This window comes from Girardinichthys multiradiatus, chromosome 19, assembly GCF_021462225.1.
Source record: "Girardinichthys multiradiatus isolate DD_20200921_A chromosome 19, DD_fGirMul_XY1, whole genome shotgun sequence".
Taxonomy (NCBI): Eukaryota; Metazoa; Chordata; class Actinopteri; order Cyprinodontiformes; family Goodeidae; genus Girardinichthys; species Girardinichthys multiradiatus.
The window spans coordinates 31096661-31120031 of NC_061811.1; the positions used below are offsets into that span (position 1 = coordinate 31096661).

Here is a 23371-nt window from a genome sequence, read left to right on the forward strand (position 1 = left end):
TCTTCTCCCATGATATAAATAGTTTTTGACTTATTCCCGTTTCTCTTAAAATCTACAATCATCTCCTTTGTTTTAGTCACGTTCAAGAAGAGATGATTGTTTCCACACCATGCCACAAAGCGGTCCACCACCTTCCTGTACTCAGCTTCTTGTCCATCTCTGATCCACCCCACGACTGCAGAATCATCCGAGTATTTCTGCAGATGACAGGAGTCTGTCTTGTACTGGAAGTCTGAGGTGTACAGAGTGAAAAGGAATGGTGAGAGTACAGTCCCTGTGGTGCTCCTGTGCTGCTGACTACCTGGTTAGACTCACAACCCTTCAGTCTCACAAACTGTGGTGTGTTTGTCAGGTAGTCTTTGATCCAGAAGATTGTTGAGGCCTCCACCTGAGTCTTCTGGAGTTTCTGACAAAGCAAATCAGGTTGGATTGTATTAAATGCACTGGAGAAATCAAAGAACATGATCCTCACAGTGCTACTGGCTTTGTCCAGATGACAGTGGGTTTGTTGAAGCAGGTGTATGATGGCATCTTCAACTCCATCTCCACAGCAATAAGCAAACTGAAGGGGGTCCTGATAGTTTACTGTTTGCTTACTCAGGTGGGCCAACAGGAGTCTCTCTAGGACCTTCATGATGTGAGATGTCAGGGCAACAGGTCTATAGTCATTGAGGACTGATGGGTGAGTTTTCTTTGATACCGGAACAAGACAGGAGGTCTTCCACAACACCGGAACCTTCTTCTGGGCCAGGCTAAGGTTGAAGAGGTGCTGCAGAATCCCACAGAGCTGCTCTGCACAGGCCTTCAGGACTCTAGGGCTGACATGATCTGGACCTGCAGCCTTATTCCTATTCAGTCTCTCCAGTTGCATCTTCACTTGACTTCTTGAGACACACAGGTGGAAGGGGGAAGCAAAGGAAGCATCAGCATCTTCTGATATGGTTGAAGGCAAACATGTAGAAGCAGAAGGGTCTAGGGCTGAGGTGGAAGATAAAAAATGTGAGGTGTTACTGGACAGCTGTGGGTCAAAGGAGGATGGGATGTCTGTTTGGCTGTGAGCAGGAGAGGAGGATGCGAAGCTTGTTTCTGAACTGAACCTATTGAAGAATGTGTTCAGTTCATTGGCTCTGTCCAGACCTCCATCGGTCTGATCATCCTTCTGCTTGAAGCCTGTGATCTTCTTCATCCCTGTCCACACATCTCTGATATTGTTTTGCTGGAGCTTGCTCTCCAGCTTCTTCTTGTACACCTCCTTGCTGTCTCTTATCTTGACTTTAAGTTGCTTCTGTAAACTCCTCAATAATTCTCTGTCTCCCTCTCTGAAGGCTCTTTTTTTCTTGTTAAGCAGGTCCTTCAGGTCATTGGTGATCCAAGGTTTGTTATTGGGGAAGCATCCATGGCAATGCATCATAACAAATGTCCAAAAATAGAAAGTATTAAGAAAAATCCTCCAAGCTGCGCAGCATCCGACACTGGAGTGGACAGTCATCCAAAAAAAATCAACTGTATCCACCACAAGAGGAATAGTTCCCAAAAAAGAATAAATCAGAATCAAAAGTAACAGAGCTACTCCAACCTGCTGCCACCTTGAGCGGCGCAAATCTAGAATGTCTGCTACTTTTGTACCTAACTTGGTGAACAAAACTTACACTTTTTTAAACCATTTTTAAAACCTTAGGAAAGATTTTGCTCACTATTTATGATCTGAGTAAACTTTACTCTGTCATCAGTATTTGCAGTTCTTGCATGAAGCTTTTGCGTGAGACCCTATTTCGGCCTACTACACCATACCACCACCACCACAAGCCTCTTCCCATTACTGACCTACACACAACCAAACACACAGCCACTGCCACAACAAAGCCTTTTCTGTAAAAAAAAAAAAAAAACAGTAAGGTTTAATTATGTAACTTATTTGTGAATCTATCATCCCATCAAATCTGACCTTCTTCCCTGTTCCTAGAGGAAAAAAGCATCCCCACAGCATGATGCTGCCAAGACCATGTATTGCGCTGAAAACAGTAATAAAACTGAGACACCAACTTTGGCATCATCTGCTAGTTTTAGTGTTTGGTCATGTTTTCCTACAGTGCTTACATAAGGCACATGGTTTGAGGGCACTATTGAATGGTCTTGCAAATAAGCTTTTAATTCTGGGAGCAACTGTACCCTCCAAGGTCTTGTTGCCCTGGGCCGTGAGCCAGGTTGTCCAATTTAAACATGCCACTGAAGAGTGATGTCAGCTATTTAGAGCTGGTTCTAGTCAAGTTTTGTGTCAGGTGATAGTTACTCAATGCACAATAGAGTTTACATTTTCGCTGCCTGTCTGCAGAATTCTAACTTCTCAGAGCAGATTTACTCTCCTTATAGCTGTAAATATCCCATATTGGGTAAAATAGGTTGACATTTTGCATCTTGAATGGCTTTATTGAGATTTTTCATTCTCCTTGAGATTTCCTTTGAACATGTTATACTTGATGAGACGAAAAGCCTAAGATACTTTCATATTAGTTTCCTTTATATAGAAATATGAATTAAATCAATATGAGGATTTTCTAGATATCTACTCCATTTTGTGGTTAGAAGGAAAAGATTGGTGTTTTGGAAATGCAGATTCTGGTATTAGATAAAGATTATGCAGAATTTTGTTAGTCCGTTTTAAATATTTTCCCATGATGCACCACATTTGAATGGCAACAAAATACCCCAATCCTCCCAGTTTCTGAGGTAGTCAGTGGATCATTGTCATGCTGTTCTCTGGTATCTGCTAAATTCTCTTATTACACCACATTTCTCTGTTTCCTGTTGACTTTCTAACCCTTTTGTCTCTTCCAACCTCTGTGTGCTGTGTTCCCGTTGGTCATTGCTGTTCCCGTTTTCTCCATGAATTCATTCCTCCTCCTTCCCTCTCTCCTCTCCCCTACAGCCCTGTTGTTAGCTGATGGTAAGTTGTCCATCCCTCTGTGAATGCATCCTCACTAACCTCCTTTGTGTGTGGCGTGATTATTTCATTATTTGAAACCAAATGCTAATTTTGGTTGATGCTTTTAATGTTTCTGTGTCAAAATATGAAATTTAAATAAGCTGCATTTAAATCAGTTTTTATCTTTTGCTGCTTTGTGTTTTTTTTGTTAAAAACTGTCACAGAACAATCTCTATCAATAAGCTGACAATGGGTTTGGGCCTAATCAGGGGATTTATTAGTCATAAACCCCTATCCATATTATCCTGTCAAGTCAGCGCTAATATTCAAACACCTGATAACCGCCAAGATAAAAACCAGCAGTTTTGAAATTAGAAATTTAATTACCCGTGTTTGATTGCATTATTATTAAGTTCCTCTTCCGTGTCAAGGAAGCTGTGTCATGTAGCGGAGCAGCTTAGAGCAAGGGAATGGCTGCATAATCAAATTTGTAAAATGAGCAAGAGAAATCCTGTCAGCATGATGGTACACACTGTCTTTGGTCAGGGAATTGATTTTGCTTTTAGTGTGTATGTGTGCTCAGGAGCAATTACGCTTTTTATGCATGTCTCCGTGTGTGTGCTTGTAGATAGACCCTCCTATCAGTCGAGGCCCGGCTGTGATCTTTAATGGCACTGTTAATATTTAATGGTAAGCATGTTGTCAGCAAAGAGCAGCAGGCTGGGGCTCAAGGCTCGTATAAAAGATGACAAGCTTCTTGCGCCAGGTGGCTCAGTGGGGTGTCACACAAAGAACGGGATGAGAGGCATTCGGATCCGCAGCCACTCCTTGCTGATGGAGTCTGACAGCACAGAATTGATGTTGTGGAACTCTTTATTGTGTGCATTCAAAAGCTTCTTGAAGCATCTAATCACAGTTGAGCTGTGATAGATACCATAGATATGATAGGCAGATGTATAAACTCACCAAGTCTTCCCCAAAACACTGAAATTGTGCAATTTTAAACAAATATTTGATGTGTGTTGACAGTCAGTAGGTGGCCTTCAAGATGTAGATGTAGTCAAGATGTCTTTAAAGAGTTTAATTTCAATTTTAAATCAACAGGATTTATTCATTCCTGTGCTCTCCACCATATTATGCAGCCTATATTAGGTGCTCTGTTATTAAAAATTAACAAGCTTCTCTTTATCATTTAGTTATATCACTGCTTATAGGATGTAACTGCAGAAACTGTTTCCAGTAACCATGGTAAGCTTCTGGGGCCCCTAGATTAACATTTAAATACCATCGTAGACCCAAAATGTGTATCGAAAATGGGTCTGGTGGGCAGGCAGAGCTTTTTGTATCTATGATAACCAAGGATGGGATATTGTAGTAGAAGAAATGTGTCTGTTTAATGTTCATTGTAGTGTGTTTTATTTATCTCCCAGTTTAAAATTTTCTATAGTTTCTTTTTTTTTATATACAATACAGAAAGATAGATTTTTCTTTGTTTGCAAATGTAACATGTAATCCCACATTGAATATCCCATTGTTCTTCAGCACTCATATTCAAAAACATGAAGAAAATCAGGTAACCTTAGTGTAGAGATTGTGGAAGTAACCCTCTCAGCAAAGTTATTTCTATGCATTCAAATTGTTAGGATTTTTTTTTTTTTGCAGTATTTCTCTTCAGAGATGAGCATATTTCACTTATGCTTGGATGTTAAAATGACTTTGTAGGGATTTCCATTCTGTTTCAGAGTGTAACCACTGCTAAATTAGCAGATGTTATAGCTGTAGACCAACAGGTTGTTGTCCAAACCACTCACAGTTATACATTTTCAAGCAGTCTGGGGTGACTTTACACAAGTCATGAAGTGTACTCCCTGTGAGAGAATCAGCGGTGTAGTTTTACTGCTAAAGATCACAGCTATTTATTTTTGAGACAGGAGCTTCTATTTCAGTCTTTCCCCATCAACACTAAACAAAGTGTTGGGATTGGTGCAGTTCATTAAAAATCTACAACAGTCACACATATTGTCAAAGTTTGGTATGATTTCACGTAGCGTTTAAACCATAACCACTGAAGCGAGCTGATATTTTCTTTTTTTTATTATTTTGTGATTTTAATGTTTTTTTCACATTGTGGACTCTTATGTTACTGTGGTCAATGTTCATTGAAAATGACTGAGTTTGAAAACAAGTGTGTGACTGAGTGTTTGCAAACAATAACAAGTATTCTGACTGTAAAACTGGAATTTAACAACTTAAGAAGCTATAGTGGCTGTATTTTACATCATATTTTTATTGCATTTCCAAGGCAGATATTTCTGCAATAGAAGGAGCGGCCCTTTCATTGTGGCTGTATTTTAATCAGCATGGTTTTACGACCTACAATCAAAACATGACCAGGAAACAGTCTGGGAATATAGAAAGTTACAGGAAATTAGGTTGTGGAAAAATAAGCATAAAATCGAAATGCAACATGGCTTTGTTCGGAGTTTTACTTTTTTAAAGAGTTTTTGTATCGATTGTATTTCCTGCAGTATTATCTGACTTTTAAGAATCAGAAAGAAATTCTCTTTGCAGAGTCATAATAATGGCAACTAAGGGCTGAGCTCAGTTGCCAAAAACAACTTAAACTAAATCTACTGATCATCTAAATCCAAATAGAGTTGTTTTGTCTTTCCAGTCCTGTTTTTGAACCCTTTTGACCTGAGTCAAATTAAAAAGTGTGCTGCGTAATAATTTTCTCTTTCCCTTAAAACATTAGTAAAACACTAATGTTGCCTCTGCAGCTGAGATAAATGAACAATGTCCAGTCACAGCGGGAAGGCAAGATAAATAATTTTGAATGCCTTTCTTACATCTTCATATGTTAAAGTTCTAAAAGAGAAATTATGCTTAGCCATACCTGGTATCGCACTTCAACCTTTATAAAAATCAGAGATTAAAAATAGGCCACAAAATACTGATCAGGGCATCTCTAGCTTTAAATGTCTAACTTATTGTGTATTAAAACTGGTAGAAAGGGTTCTAGTTTGTGTTGTTTAGACAGAAATTTCCCTTAAATGGGTCTCCCTTTTATAAGATGTTAGCCTGACTCCCCTGTGAGAATTTCCCATGGATTCTCCAAACTTAGATTGCTCGGAGAGTTGTCTAAAACAGGTAGGACAATGACTCTTCTATTCTACTCCACACAGTCCCGCTTAAAAAATTTAACTAGCCTTTTAATTAACCGATACTTTGAAATTTGAAGTCAACCACTGCCTCACCTCATGTATCAATAGAAAATGACACATATAAGCAGATAAAACTTGCTTCTCTGCTTCTTGCTTCTCTTCATGCTGTAATCCGCTGTAGACAAATTAAGTAAATGTTTGGTTATTTTGTAATTAGATGCTAGGAACATCTAAAAGGGATATCTTGACAAGACAAATAAAGAACAAAAACATGGCGGATAGTTAGCGTTTTGTGAATGAGCACTTATGAATCAGAACAGAAAACAGAAATGAAACAGAAAAGAAATCTTACTCCATATGCACCTTTCTCTGATGGTCAGATTTGATGCACACAACATGTTTAGGGAATAAGAGAGACGATGGATCCTTCAGCTTTTCCAGTGATTCAACCTAGGCATGAGTGAACAAATGGTTATATAATAACCTTAAAATTTTAGCTCAACATGATATTTAGATGACTTGGCGGTTGCTTCTAGTACTATTTTTTTCAACTGGATTTTAGTTTTTTTTTCACCTATCCTCCTGTTTATTTAGATGTACCAGAGAGGAAGCTTACATCTGATGAGGAGGAAGCCAAGCGGATCGCAGAGATGGGAAAACCGGTGCTTGGGGAGCACCCAAGGCTGGAGGTCATTATCGAAGAATCATATGAGTTCAAGGTGAGTAAGGTTGCTCCTTAAACACACAAGATGGTTGCAGGTAACTTGTTTCTGTGAAGTTTGCCTTGTTTCAAGAAGAGCTTATTGTTACCTGAAATTGGACAGCACTGCCATCATGTGGTGGAGCATGTGTATTTCTCTCTTTGAAAACATGATGGGATTGATTGAAGAAATAAAATTGCTTTGTTGACATGTAGAGTACAGTGGACAAGCTGATCAAGAAGACCAACCTGGCTCTGGTGGTGGGAACAAACTCCTGGAGAGAGCAGTTCATGGAGGCCATTACAGTCAGTGCAGGTAATGGTGTCTGTTCCAGTCTGTCTCTTAGACTGCAGGATAGAATGGCATATCTGTTTATGGATAAGACTCAGGGTATACTGGTGAAAGCGTAGGGTCTATATAATGAATATGCATCTTGTAAACGTGTTTGCTAATGTTTAGGTAATAAATACAATGATAATATGGGTTATCTGTATTTATTGTGATAAATCTGCACAAAATGGAGCATATCTTTGAAGTGCAAGAAAATCTCACATGTTTTATGGGGTTATTTTTACTAATTAAAAACAATCTGTGGGATGTGTTTTGTAATCATCGCCTTTTATTATGATACCAAACAAAATCCAACGTAACTGCCTTCAAAGGCTACCAAATTTGTAAATACTTTGTGTGTCATTTAATCTTAGTATAAATCCAGCTGTTCTGTAAAGGCCTCAAAACCACCCTGAACAAACCATCCCAACAGTGGTAGCATCATGATGTGGAGATGCTTTTCTTCATCAAAATTAGAATGGATAAAACAAATTTCAGTCTTTAGATCTTAGAAAGAGTAGAGAAATAACCAAAAGATTTGAAGCTGTAAATCCACCAAAATATGGCTCTGAAAAATGGACCAATAAATGTATCACTCACTTCACGATTATGCACTACTTTGTCTATCAGATACATTTCCAGTAAAACTTTACAAATTGTGGAAACATATAAATACTTTTCAAAACATATAAATGCTTTTCTTTTACCCTGTGATCCCTTTTTTATTTATGATCCAATGTTTCAAATAGCTATCAATTGAAAACACTTCCATGAAGTGGTTTTAGAGTCTCTCTTTTGTTTGTGTGTGGGGGTGAATAAATCTAAACTACAGTCATTTTAGGTGCTGTCTGTATCCTTTCAAACACTCATGTCATTGCGCATCCTAAACATCCTAAATCTTTTAGAGCTTAGGACAAATGTAATATTCACTAGAGGCACATCATGAATCACAGCTAGCAACTTTAGCCTACGATCGTCAGCAACTGCAGCCACTGTCTAGTGAGAGCCGATAAAGGCCTTGGTTTTGTCGCTGTGGTGCTGAAATATTTAATCAAGACTCACTCTTTACTTTTTGATGATCCCTCCTAGGCTGAAAAATGCATGCGGCTCACACGGCCTTACAGCCAGAATCATGACAGTGCCCCTGCCTGTCTGCTTTATGTCCTGCAAGCTGCTAGGAAACAGAAAAGCTCTTCAGAGTGGAAGTGCCCTCTTTAGGTCATCTGGTAGATGCACTGTAGTGCCTTGTTAATCTTGCAGAACACAACAGAGGGGAAAGAAGCTCTAAAATTGTTTTGGGGGTAAACCGTTTTATGCATACATTCTCCCTAAGCAGGATTTTTATAGCTACATACCCAATAGGCTTCTTGCATTGTTGGTCAGTAGTTCTCCATATTTATTTCCCCATTCACAATTTGAAACACACTGGACTTAAAACTCTTCTATACTGCCTTGCAAAAACATTCGCATTCCTTGAACTTTTTCACATGGCCACATCACAACCACAAACTACATGTAATTTGGTGGGATTTTATGTGATAGACCAACACGAAGTAGTGCATAATTGTGAAGTGGAAGGAAATGGATTCATGTTTTTACATATAAGAATTTGTGGTGTCCATTTACATGGTCGGCCATGTCTGATTAGCATTTGGTAGATAGGAGGTTTGCAATAACACCATACTCTTTGCACTTTAGATGATGAGCTGAAAATTCATCTGTTAAATGTCCACAACTTTGTGTTATTCTTTTAGAACCTAACCCTGCTTTAAACACTTAGACTGCCTGCTGTGTTTTCTGGTCTTTGTGATGCTGTTTCCTCACTAATGTTCTCTAACAAATCTCTGAGGCCTTCAGAATGTAGACTGACCCCCCCACCCCACCACTGCGACTTTTTGTTGGTCTAAAACAAAACTGCACTAAAATGCATTGACGTTTGTGGTTGGTATGTGACAAAATGTGAGAGGTTCAAGGAGTAAGAATTACTCAGAACACTACAGAACATGAGTTTAACCTAAACTTTAAAGCTTCATACAAGTTAGTAAGAGAAATACTTGCACTAATATGCACTAATAAAAAAGAAACAATTAAAGTGCTCAATCTTTTTACCCTTTGTCAGCAAACTTCATTTAATTTCTTAATTGCCAAGTAAAACAGCTTGTCCTTTGTGGCCTGTGGCACTGACAAGTATTTATCACACATTTGCATAATAATAACCTCCGGCTGAAGTCAAAAGGATGCTTCATGCTGAGAAATAAGTGAATATGCAATTTTAAGTGATTGCTGTTCTCCCTCTTCCCCTCTCCGTCATCCCTCATTTCTTTATTTTCTCTGTTTTCCAAATCTTCTCTGCTCTCTGTCTTCTCCCCTCTTTCTCTCAACTTCCTGTTTCATTTTTCTTTCCCCTTCACACTCTTCCTTTTGATACTTCACTCTACCTTCCCCTCTGCATTCTTTCATTGCTGGCTTCCCCTCCTTTTGCCTCCTTCTCCTTCAACCCATCCTCTGTTCCTCTCAACCCTACATATTTCCTCCCTGCTCAACCCCTCTTGTGGCCAGAAGATGAGGATGAGGAAGACACGGGGGAAGAACGGCTTCCGTCGTGTTTTGACTACGTCATGCACTTCCTCACCGTCTTCTGGAAGGTGCTGTTTGCGTGTGTCCCCCCTACAGACTACTTGAACGGCTGGGCATGCTTCATCGTCTCCATTGTCATCATTGGCCTGCTCACGGCTGTCATCGGTGACCTGGCCTCCCATTTTGGCTGCACCATCGGCCTCAAGGACTCAGTCACAGCGGTGGTGTTTGTCGCTCTTGGCACATCAGTCCCAGGTGAGTCCAGGAAGAGCTGGGAGGAGATCCTTTGATAAGGACACGTCATTTTCAATACATTACCGGGTCTTATTTATAAACCTGTCCTCTGGAATGTTGTTTATTGATGTATTTACAGCTGATGGTTCAAGTTGAGAACTTCCAGACAATGTGAGCTTCAACAATAGATGATTTTCTTACTTTCTCCAAGTTGATATTTTATACCCCAACAGGAAAATAATTACTCCCAAAACCATTCATTGGCATTTTACCTTTATTAAATGTTAGCTAATCAGCTTTAATAAGGAACAGTTGCATTCAAATAAAAAAATATGAAGTGATTAATGCTGGAACCTCAGCTGCTAGTTGTAAGTTCTTTTCAAAGCTACATTCCAGTGGTTTATTTTCTTTCACCAGCGATTTTACAGGTTTGCTTCAATAAATTAGAAAAGTGCTTTTATTTCAGAGTTTTAATTCTTACAGCCAAACTCATTAAGTAGATTCAGTGATAAATTTTAAAAGTTTATTTCTATGAATGTTATAGAATATGGTTTACATCTAATTAAAAAACCCAAAAATCTGTTTTGTAAAAAATCTGTTTAGAAATGAAATATCATCCATCTGAAAAGTGTGTCCATGTGCAGTTACATGTATGCTCAACACTCAATCAGAGCTTTTTTTCATGAATTACTGCATCAGTGTGGTGTAGCATTGAAACGATTAGCTGGTGGCACTGCCGAGGTGTTCAGGAAGCCCACGCTGTTTTAATAGCGGCCATCATGTCTTCCTCTTGACAATACCTTTATATACCTCTAAAAGGTTTCAGATCATTGCTGATAAATAAAGCAAAGTGATACCATGGACATTACAGCAGGTATTGGTACTTTTAGCAGTGTGGGCAGGCACCAAGTCCTGCTGGAGGATGAAACCAGCATCTGCAATAAATCTTATCAGCAGAAACACAGTGGACCAACAGCAACAGACAACTTGGCTCCCCAAATCATCACTGACTATGGAAACTTCACACTGGACCTCAATATACTGTATTTGAATTGTATGCCTCTCCACTCTTCTTCCAAACTCTGATTTCCAAATGAAATTTAAAATCTTCTTTCATCCGGAAGAAGGACCTTGGACCACTCAACAACAGTCCAGTCCTTTTTCCCTTAGCCCAGGTAAGATGCCTTTGACATTGTCTCTGTTTGAGAAAGAGCTTAACACCAAGAATGCTATGATTGAAGCCCCTGCCATGGATACCTCTACAGTCATATTAAGTAAATTATAATTTGCATTCTAATGAGGACTGTTTGTCAGATTAAAAGTACCTGTTTTTTTTTTTTTTTTGCCAGAGGCCTTTATTTTTTTATTTTTTCAACAGTAGGTAGACAGGAAAGAGGGCAAGGAGAGGGGGAGACATTCGGCAAAGGTCACCAGGTCCGGGACTCATGCCCAGGACAGCCACATGAGGACTATAGCCTCTGCACGTGGTCGCGCGCTTAACCCCTACACCACCAACGCCGCGCCCAAATCATGCCCACATTAAAAGTACCTGTTGAAAATAATATTTAAGCAGTATTAAACATGCTTTTTATTAAGCCCATGTTTCTGTACTAATTGTTGTTATTGTTCTGATTTAAATTCTAAACTTAAATATCATGTTTTCATTAGCTGTTAGCAGAAAATCATCCTAAATAGCAGAAATAAAGGCTTGAAAACATCATTCTCTGTAATAACCTAAATAATATGTTTCACTTAGTGGGTTGAGTTACTTAAATAAATGAACTTTTCAATAATAATCTAGTTTATTGAATATATGATTGTAATTGTGGTGGCTCTTGGAGGGCTGACTTCTGTCACATTCCACATATTGTGAACGTGTTCCCAAACTACTGAATGGGCTTTGTTTCAAACGCATCTCAAGGCTGCACTTTTTCAATCGCACTTTTTCCTTCTACTGTATGCCACTTTTGTGGCTTACCATCCTTGTGAAGGGTGTCAGTGACTGTCTGCTGGATGGTAAGACTGTAAAATAACATTTCTGCATTAAAAATATTATGTAATCTAAAAAATTCCAGAGAAATTTCATTTTGGGTTTTTATTTGCTGTGAGTCATAATCATCTAAATTAACAGAAATAAATCAGTACCAACAAATGCTTAAAGCTATATCATATCCTGTATGTTTATTTTTTTGACATGAATTACTAAAATCAATTCACTTTTTGGTGATATTCTAATTTAAGTAATGAAATATGGATTTCCACCTCCAGAATTCATCAAATAGAAAGGTTTTTAAGAAGTGCACAGAATAAAGCAAATGCTGCTAATTCTTTGTATGTATTTTGGTTGATGACATCACAAGAGGTACATACATCGAGGTGATTGGCTGGCATTCGTAAATACAATGCAACATTTGACAGGTTTCCACATAGATCATTCAAGTTGCATTTTAGTTAAACAGAGTTCGACCCCATGTTTGAGCCACCGTTTGACTCAGATGACCTCCAAGCCATGATGGAAACTGCCAATGATGGTGAAGCTGAAGCAACCAGTGCCAGTAACAGATTTATGGACTGATTGTTGTATGTGTGTATTCAACAGTAAATGCAGTATTCTGCTTGTATGGCCTTAAATTTAAAGTTATGTTATTTGTAAGAAGAGTGGAAATTGATCTTTATGCAAAGTTTCCCCTTTGCTGTTTACTAGAATGATGTTGACGGTTTAGGCTGTACTGCATGTGCTTGAATGGTAGGGCTAACTGGTAGGACTGGGCGCATTATAAGTCTTTTTGACAGTAAATTACAGCAGAACTAGCGGGTGATACAGCAGTTCTACAGAAAACATAGTTGGGACTTTATTCATTGTAAACTTTTGATTTTGAAATCTAGGCCGTCCAGTCTGCCTTGATCCTTTCTAAAAATTGGTTTTATGTTTTTTAATGTTAACCAGTTTACCTGAAATTCTTGCAGTGTTCTCACATACATCTCAGATACTTTGCTGCAGCAGTACAGAGTCCAAGGAAGCATGTTTTAAGGAGGAATTGGTTTAAAATCATGCCGGTCCGTCATTTTCTACCACTTCTTCTTTAGTGGGTAGCAGCGAAGCTGGTGCCTATCTCCAGCAGTCTATGGGCGTGAGGCGGGGTACACCCTGGACAGGTCGCCAGTCCATCGCAGGGCAAAATCAAGTCAATATAGAGAAAAAAAGCAAGAAAATTACAAATAGATCCACTCAAAAGTGCGTGTTGCCCTATATGATGTCACAAGAGGCAAAGCTTCTTTTTGGGAGGGTAGATTGTAACTTGATCTAAAAATTATTTACAACAAAAAAGAACCTGAAGCAAAAAAAGCTGAACATGACTTATTTTGACAAATGATATCCAAATGAATTTGATTGATTTTAGTCTGGCTGGGAGCTATAATTTACACATTGACAAGGATCTGGCTTTTATCAGGGATACATGATGACAAGAATGCATGATGCAGTCTTTCTACTGCGTTAGTAATTCTTTTTCAGGAAAGGTTTGGTTTAAATGTTTTCTTCTTGTTCAAATTGAACCAACATATCTTGCTTAGATTAGTGCGAGGATCCAAAAAAGAATCTCCATTAGGTAAGCTAAGTTTGTTTCTGCAATTGGGTTAAAAAATGTAAATACCTCAGTTATTCCAGCTAAAATCCTTTGACTTGACCTGGAACATTGATATCTAAGCTTCCTATCCAATCTCTTTTTCTGAGTGTACTTGCTCTTGTTAGAAAAACAAAAATGGAAAGTGTAGGCCACACAGAAGGAAATAAATGCACGCAGACGTCTACAAAAATAAACCAACATTTCCTGAGATTCTTCTCGAATGACAGAAAGAAATCTCAAGTCGTTGTATTAAACATGACGCTTAATGCCAAAATTGTCTTCTTTTGCTTGATCTTGTTCAATCTCTTTTAAAGTCTGGGCACAGAGCTTTAAAAAGTTATTAAGCTAAAATGTCTGGAGACGTGCAGGCTTCTTGTTGGATAGTAAAGGAGTTCATTATAAGATATCTAACATTAATTTCCGTAACCCACATGCCAGGTCTGAAAAACACGCTCATCTAGTCAGAACTTGATTGGTCAGTTTGAATCTTGCCTGAGGCACCATTTCATGGGAAACAGTCACATTGTCACTGATTGGTTGTACCACGGCTCATTTTGTAGTTCCTACTTATGGCAGAAACTTCCTGTTTGTGTGTTTCTTACATGTGCTTTTTAGTTAGGAATGCAAGAAAAGAGCCAAAGTTAATTTTTAATGATTTGTTTCTGTAGTTTGAAAATTACTTCAGATGAAATGTATGTAAATGTTTATGTACACATAGGTAAGGTGGATCAGAGGAACATGCATTGATAAACAGGACAGTAATAGGAGTGGCTGCTCTTGAGCTTCTTAAACAGATGAAACACATCAGTTATAATGTATTATATGGCTCCTTGTTAAATTATTTATACTATTTGAACATTATCACATTTAGTCATGTTGCAACCACAAACTTAAAAGGATTTTGTTGGGACTTTACATGATTGACCAACACAAAGTAGTGCATAATTATGAAGTGGAAGGAACGTAATGTATAGTTTATAGATTTTTTCACAACTAAAGATTTTTAAACCGCGGCGTTCATTTCTATTCAGCTCCCTGAGTCGATACTTTGTAGAACCGCATTTTGCTGCTGTTTTAGCTGCAAGTCTTTTGGGTTATGTATACCATCTTTGCACAACGTGATACTGAAATGTTTGCCCACTTGGGACTGGGCCAGTCTAACATGAATACTGTTTGATCTTAACCATTCCCTTGTAGCCCTGGTTGTATGTTTAGGGTCATTGTTATGCTGGAATGTGAATCTACATTCTAGAGGATTGTGCTGTTTTTGGTATCCTCCATCTTTCCCCTCAACTCTCACAAGCTTTTCTGCTCCTGTTAAGGAAAAGCATCCACACAGCATCATGCTGCCACTGCCATATTTCACCATGAAGAGGGTTGGTAGTTAGTTTTGTGGGACAAATAGTGTTTGTGTGCTCATGTGATTCTTTTGTAAGATACTTGTGTTGGCTGTCTGAATAAACACAACAAAAAAGAAAGAATAACATAAGAGAAAATCAATTACATTTGTAATCAAGGAATACCTAAACAGGGATCTTCAAAAACATATTTTAGCCAAGAGTGTTAAAAGTTATTTTTAACAAATATTTGATGATGAATGTCTTCTTTCTGCAGACACCTTTGCAAGTAAAGTAGCAGCTGTCCAGGACACCTATGCGGATGCTTCTATTGGGAATGTGACCGGCAGCAACGCCGTCAATGTATTCCTGGGAATAGGCATGGCCTGGTCCGTCGCTGCCATTTATTGGCACATGAAAGGGAAGCCGTTTGTGGTGGAGGCCGGCTCTCTGGCTTTCTCTGTCACTCTCTTCACCATCTTCGCCTTCTTGGCTGTCTCAGTGCTGCTCTACCGGCGCCGGGCCCACATCGGAGGGGAACTGGGTGGGCCAAGGGGACACAGAATGGCCACGTCAGCCATCTTTTTCAGCCTCTGGTTCCTGTACATCCTCTTCTCCAGTCTAGAAGCCTACTGTCATATAGAAGGCTTCTAAGCAGATGGGACTCCTGGAAAAGAAATATGAAGAGGTCTAAAGAAAAAAGCAAATGCTCACATTGGGATTTGGGTCAATCTTGAATGCTAGGAACAAACAGAAGAGGCAAACCCGGGGTTTTTTTCTTAGAAAAGGCTCCTGCTCTCCCCCTCCCTCAACTCCGTCTGTAAGAACCCTCAGAGGCGCGCATCCTGCCCTCTAGTGCCGACAGGCCTCGCTCGCATGGGAGCCGAGCTCGAGCTTGCATCTGGGCTTAGTTTCCCAGCATGCCCAAAGGATGCCAACGCCAAAAGTTGGTTCAGCATTCGGCCGGAAGAGAGTGTTACCAGGAGAGAGCAGAGTCAATCAGATGTTTATATTTTTCTCAAAATGGGACAAAAAAAGACTTTTTAAAAGAAACATATTTTGAGGATAAAATGCAAAAAATTAAAAATGCAACAAAATAAATAAAGACCCAGTCACATAGAGGAATCAACGAACTATTTTCTGATCTGAAAGAATAATGACACATTATATCTAAAATGGAAATATGCTGTGGAGTGGCAGCGGGATGGATTCATAGTATTTATTTTTATTTGCATCGGAGCTCTGCAGAGGGGTCAGAAATCCCACAACCAGGAAGAGGAACAAGGAGAAACAATGACAGCTTCCACCGATGTACGAATCCTGATTCAAACAGGAGAAAAGGGAAAATATGGACACAGCGAACATGGTCAAACTGCCCTGAACATTACTTCCTTACTCTAAATGTATCTATATATAATATATTTCCATATTTTCTGTATATTTTGAATATTTGTTTTAAATGTGGTCCTCTTCTACGCTAACAGAAGATTGCTGTGGCGAAGTGGGTGGAGACGGGGGGAGGGAGGGGAGGGTCAAACTATATATTTGAACGATGTCTTCACCTTTCTAAGGGTTATGTATCTTGCCTATAGGTAACATGTATGACATTGTATTTTATTTATTTACTGATATCTTGGTCTCACTTGACTTTCCACCTTTTTCGATCAGAAATCCGAAAGAAAAGAAGAAAAATTACAAAATGTGTTGCTGAAGAAATAAATTCAGAGGTATTTTTGTACTTTTCCTTCCATGCACTTTGCTGTATAGTTCTACTTCTGGAGACTTCTTATTCTCGTACATGCGCAAAAGCCAATGGTCAAAGTCGTCACAGTGAACTGAATGGTGCCTGTGGAGAGAGAGGTGTTTGCTGCAGCTACCCACACAAATCAGCTCTTTGTTTTAGTCAGAAAAACACGTTTTCTGGATGAAGCTGCATTAATTGATATTACTTTAATGCCAGTGTTCAATTACTGACACTTCTGATTGGTTCATCACTTTATCTTAGGTATATGAGAGTCTCTTGGCTGGTTTTCAAACTCATAAACTTTATAAACCATTCAGTGATGCCTTTTTTTTGGTGGAGACAAAAGTGTCACTGTTGGATTAAGATGATATGTTCTTTCTATAAGGAGATAAGTGGACCCAACTGATGAGCTGCTGTAATACCAGTCCTGGTATACAGATCTAAAATGTTGGAGTTAACGTATCGTCTCAAAAACTCTTTACTCCTATAGTTTTTACCTAGGTCCCCACAGACAAGCAAATGGCTTTTTGCAAAATGACAATATACAGTTTTAACGTGTTCCTACTCCTCAAACATAATCCACTATCCTATAACCATTCTTAATTAATCCAATTTGTCAACAGGATTAGGATGCAACTAAAAAACATAGAACTTTGGGAAAAAAACATGGAATCACTACAAGGTCTTGCCCCGGTTTCTCCATCGGATTAGGGTTTGAATTGTTCACTGGACCGGCTGAAGAAAAGCATCCCCAAAGCATGATGCTGCCACCACTATGTGTCACCGTGTGGATGATATGTTCAGGAGAGTGATGTGCAATGCTGTCCCATTAAGAACAGATTTGTAGGGTGTACCACCTGAGCTGTGGGTCTCTGCGTTTTACCACTGCTCTTGGACAATCTTCAGTTAGTTGTTTCTCTTTATCCCGCAAAAAAAAAATAATTATAATAATAATTAAACTGCTGAACAGTCTTTGTAGTGAATACCTCATAAAAATGCACTGGCATTTATAAGGAATGAAAACCTTGGTTAAAATGTATTTATGCAATTCTTAAAATTTCTTATAAGTTTCATTCAAAATTCTCAAATCTCTCAATAATTTGTCTGAAGCATAAATTATTTTATGTAATTCAAGAGCTCAAAATGGATTCTTCGTCAAAAGTAATGACATGAATATGTTATACAAATCTATAATAATAGGTGACATATTAAAAATGTTTCAACTTTCACAATTACAATATTGATGTTGAAATAATGGCGTATCTCTTTCTCAGCTCAAGAGAAAAAACGTTGGAATAAAATAAATAAAAATAGCTCACACTGTGCTTTGTGGATTCTCTAACAGATGGATCTGGAGCATTTGTTGGCCATGTCACTGAGTTGATCGGCCTTTACTGAAGCAAAGTTTTAACTCTATTTGATCCATAGCAAGATGTATTATCATCCAGGGGATAAGAAGTGTCAAAGAGGGGATGAGAAAAACTCACTTTTGCATTTACCGTAGAGACAATGACTATCATCTGCACTCTGTACAACTTACTGAATACCAGCCTTATCTGTAGTGCATGGTTGCTTCTCTTTAGCAATGTTGTTTCCTCTGTTTGGGTGCTAATGAAGAATCTAGAATGGTATAATAAAATCCTATAAATCCGTGTCCCGCACAGACATCAACTCCTATTTTCTGGCTGTTTTCCTCCATTGCTTTTGTTGTGCATTTTCCATTTTTAGGACATGCCAGGTTTTCTGTCTGGATGTGTTCTTGTCTTCCTTGGTCAACCTGGATGTTTCTCTTTTACAACAACTCCATTTTGTTTTAGACCAAAATCCCTTGGAACAATCAACCTCTTGGTTGATTTACCCATTTTAAGGAGTTGTAAAATCCATCACATTGTTTAAGCTGACACCTGTCTAGTTGGGGCACTGTTAAAATGTATTGCATAATTTTAATTTAAAGTAACTGATTAAACTTCCTCAAGATTAGTGATTCCAGACTTTTTTGCCAGAGCTTGCAATAGCCCTAAAATGAAGGGGAGAAAAAACTCCCAAAACTTCCCAAGGCCATCAGAAAATATGTTTAAAGTTAAATTTGAAAAAGATTAGTTTGTAATCAGTTGAGTAATAACTTCAATCAATTGCTCACAGAGCAGCATAGACCAATTTTTTCCTTGATTGCCTCCTATCAGTTAAATACTGGCAAACATAAATGTTACTTTTCCTGTGTTTTAAATGCATGAAAACTAAGAACTCTTATTTATTTTGTTTTATGACTGCATCAACCAACAGCATTTACACTGATGCTCTTGTTTGGGTTTCATAAAAATCTTATGAAGCTTAGGGACATATACTTTGATGCATATATGATGCATTCATTTTCTGTTTCATACAAAACTACCTCTGTCAAAGAACCTGCAACACACTTTTTCCCCCTTTAAGAATCATAGCCATTTCAAAAAAATCAGAATCAGCTGGTCAGACCACCAATCAAAATGGAAATTGGTATCACCCAAGAGAAGCATGATCAGTGCATCTCTATGTTGTAAAATAAAATCAGACAAGAGTTTACCAAGTGGCAAAGACACGCTTATCTCCTTAGAGTTGGTGCACATCTTTAGTCCATGTGGTTACACCTCCTTGCATCTCCTCGCACTCTCCTCCTCCTTGTCAGTGTTCCTCCTTCATGGTGAGCACTGATGTAAATATGCCTCATGGCTTAATTAGATGCCCTCCTCCTGGTACTGGATCATGCCTGCTCACCTCCCCAGGTCTCTCCCACCCTATATGAAATGAACACCCGGAGAGACCTGCTGATGGTTAGAGAAGCTGAGGAAATACAGAACCCGCATTATGTACCGAATTTACAGTGTGTGTCTTCACCGAAACAGCATCGCAAAGGCACAGGGGGCACTAACATCACATTTAATTCACAGGTTGTCTGCAATGGCTTGGTTTTTTTATTGGTTATTATCTTGCAATCAGGAAGCATTTTTGAGTGACTGTCTCATTTATTCAGTTGTTTTCTGGGACTTGTTGTAGCTGAAATGTCAGTAGGTGCGTGTTTGTGTGGTATGCATGTCACCATGCCACACACAGCACATCTGAAGGCACCCGCCTTTCTGTTTTGCTCCCATTTCTTTCCTTCTCAGTCAATGGGATTGAAGTGAAACATCACTGTGCAGTAACTGGACTTGTGGTTGTTGTGGGAAACTGAGGAAAGTTTCAAAATTAGGGGGATATTACTGTTGTTTTTAACTGTTTTCTTTGTGTGTGAGTGGGTATTTGTGGGTGACTGTGTGTGTGTGTGTGTGTGTGTGTGTGTGTGTGTGTGTGTGTGTGTGTGTGTGTTTTGGCCTGCTATGAGATGTCAAAAGACAAAAAAACAATTCCAAAGTGGATAATTTCTTCAGGTTCTTACCTTAACTAATCATTTTAATAAATCATGTCACCTCTCCCCAGAAGTCAAATTATAATATACAGACAAATCTGTGGACATGCCTGGTAATGATCTGTAATAAACCTATTGCAGCAGTATAATCTCACTTTGAGAAATTCAGGAAAAGCCAACCTTTATTTCAGTGTATTTATTCAGCCTGGGCAAGAAAATCCCATGTTGAGAAATGATTGTTTTCAACAAAATCATTGGTGGCATAGTTAGATTACTTATTTTTTTCTCTGTAACATTTCACCTCGTCCTGGATCCTTTCTTATGTTCTCGTCTCTTCAGGTCACACACATTCATTCCATAGGGTTTAGGTCTGAGAACTAAAATGGTTGTTGAGGATGGTTCATTTTGTGTCTGGGGAACCATTTCTGATTGATTTGGCTATACGTTTTGGACCATTATCCTTCTAGAAGACCCAGAGATGACCCATTTTCAGTTTACTAGTAGGGTTCACCTAATTTGTTTCCATAATATTTCAGAGAGTTCAAGATGACATTCAGTCTAACAAGGTTCCCAGGGCATTTGAAAGAGAAACAGACCCACAGCGTTATAGATCCTTCACTGGATTTAACAGCAGGCATGAGGTGTTTTTCCTCATGCTGGTCATTTGTTTCACGCCACACTTTCCTGGATTGTTTTTTTGCCAAAAACCAATTTTACTCTCATATGACTAAAGCACACAGTTCCAGTTAATCTCCCAGTTGTGTTTGGCAACTTGTTGGAGATGGTTGAACAGAAAAGGCTTTTTATCTGGATCTTTGCTGCAGCTGTCTAACAGTGATGTTTTTCCCTTATCCTGCTCAAGAGTATAGAACAAGTGGGCTCTAGGTTTTGGCCTCATGTCCATGTTGCTAAACATCCCATGGAGTGATGACTGTATCCACCCCCTGAACTTGTCTTTAACAATATCAAGAATAGAGGAGACAGTCTCTGACCATGGAGCCCATGGCTGGATGCTGGTGTGCAGGACCGGCTTTAAAGCCGCAGAGAAGCAGCAGCAGCATCGAGGCATAACATGCAGAATGATGTTGCAGCTTAAACAGGTGTCTTTTAAACATTCTATGGAGTATGTAGAAGATGATGTGTAAAGCAGCAGCACAGCTGGAGTTGAATGAACTAGCTTGCAGGTATTGCATCATGTAACTGAGGCACTGGGATGTTTGCACTGGAACAATTATTTCTTATAATTTTTCTGTCATTTTCAGTATGAGATTGTGCCACTGCAGTAAAAAATGAATTTAGTTTAAGGTATTTTACTCATATTTTCCTGTGGTACATTTTTCCAAGTCTGTTTTTCTTTCTGTTATCGGAGGTGTGTCAGATAATAAAAAAGAATTGGTATTTTTCCTCAGTTGATTATGTTATATCAGTAAACGCTGCTGTTTAAATAAGTTCGCTGAGTGGAAAAAAAGCACAAACATGAATCACCCCAAACTTAAGTGGATTTTGAGGTTTATGTACTTCACTGTAATATTTTTCAGCAAACTCTTGGAGCTGTTTTGTCAAGATGGATGTTTCTGGTGGTGTGTAATTTTCACAATGCTATTACAGCCAAGAGCAGATGAACTGCACTGTTTACATTTTCCAAACTGGAGGTTTTTCCTAATGTATGTCTGAATTTATTTGTTTTTTATTTATTCAGCATTTTTCCTGCTACCAAGGAGAACTAGAAAAAAGCAGCTTCAGATAAATTCTTTTACATCAGGCCCTTCCAGGTTTATACAAGTTTACCAGATGATGAGAGGCTGTTGAACTTCCTTGCTTTTGTTGTCTAATCTAATGTTTCTTCAATTTTGTTAGATTCTTTCTCTGTTTTTAACCTTAATTCCCAGCTGGCCCAAGTCATAAGAGATATTTACACCTGCCTAGTGTCCCTATTGGCCAGGGGGACCTACTGTAAGAGCACCTAAAATTTTACAGAACATTTTGAAAATGGGTTGAAGGATGCAATTCAAACATGACAGCTGTTTAATGAGTCATAAAGTAGCATTCCCATAAACCACTAGAAATTTCTTGCAATTAATTGAAGATGGTACAGGTTCCCTCTGCTCTTGGCCCAGCATTGATCAGCCTCCAGCTTCTGTCTCCAAGAAAATCTAATTAGGTTATCCACAAAAAATTAAAAAAAAAAGATAAACAGTAACCACTACAGATTTCATATGAACTGTTCATAACTTTCAACATGACGACTTTTCCAAAAATAAGAACTGTTCCCATAAGTATGGTGTTTTTCCTGAAAGTGAGTGCCCCCCCAAAAAGGAAGTTCTCACCAGGGCCCTGTAAAATCATGCGCCAGCTCTGCCTTAATCAGATCACACAATTGGTATTTGATCGTAATATTCCGTTTTTTTTTAAATAAAGGAATTTTGAGCAAAAATCTTGAACAGAAAACTGGCATGGATCATTTTAAAATTTTGATGTTTGAACTTTTTTATATAAACAAAATTGTTGGATCTTTTGACCTGATTGTCTCACAATGTTAACCCCATGACTTTTACTTAGAATCCATTAGTTTCATTAAGTCATTTAACTTTATTCTTTGAATGTACAAACTGATTTAGTTGTGTGTAAATATATTCCTGTGTTGACCGTAAAGCTTTATTTAAATGTCCTATTTTCATGGTTCATTTAAAATACATTACTTTTTACCTTGTTTACAAATTTTTATTTATTTTTTCCTAATCCAGCTTAATGTTGAGCTATGTTTCCTCTTTATGCCTCCAAAATTATAATATCTCAAATCTGCATTTTAGAAAACCATAATTCAACTTCCACAAAATGGCAAATTTTTACTTTGATGTTTCTTTTTTTTTTCTCTGTCACCATTGTTTTTCATTCATCAGTTCAGAAACAAATGTTTCTTATCTACAAACACGACATTTAGCCCTTAGAATGGGATCAAATTTGTGTCAAAACTAAACTCAGTGGTTTTTAATTTTCAACTAAAGGATGATGGTTCAGTTTGAACATACACATGATAACACAATTCTTTTCTTTCATAAATGGACTTGTTTGTTTGAATGCTAGTGATGCTGTTTTTATTTCTTTTTATACTGTTTTTAATTAATTCTGTTTCATTTCAGAGAATTTTGCATGGATTTTTCTTTGAATTTGGATGTTTTATGCTAAGTATGTTTTTGAGGTGGGTGCAACAAGTAAATAAAATATGCTATTTGAAGAAGACAAAATATTTTCGTGTTTTTTTTTTAGCGGCGTGGCTCACTGCCCAGGGCGGCTTAGCCTGATAGGAGCAAGCAAAAAGGTCAATCAGTAGCGCCCAGAACACATTTTCTACA

The 23371-nt window shown here is 38.3% G+C and overlaps 1 protein-coding gene across 5 annotated transcripts in view; it reads left to right on the top strand.

Annotated features, from left to right (window-relative positions):
• Positions 1-23258, top strand: part of slc8a3 (solute carrier family 8 member 3) — a 177915-nt gene extending 154657 nt beyond the window's left edge. For 2 of the 5 annotated variants that reach the window (XM_047344979.1, XM_047344983.1), the window contains 5 exons: positions 2927-2944; positions 6682-6806; positions 7004-7103; positions 9681-9950; positions 15170-23258. In XM_047344979.1, the coding sequence (XP_047200935.1) occupies positions 2927-2944; positions 6682-6806; positions 7004-7103; positions 9681-9950; positions 15170-15546 (890 nt within the window). In that variant the 3' untranslated portion in view covers positions 15547-23258. The remainder of the gene's footprint in view (positions 1-2926; positions 2945-6681; positions 6807-7003; positions 7104-9680; positions 9951-15169) is intronic. The other 3 variants (XM_047344981.1, XM_047344984.1, XM_047344982.1) reach the window with 2 other exon arrangements.
• The last annotated feature ends 113 nt before the right edge of the window (positions 23259-23371 follow it).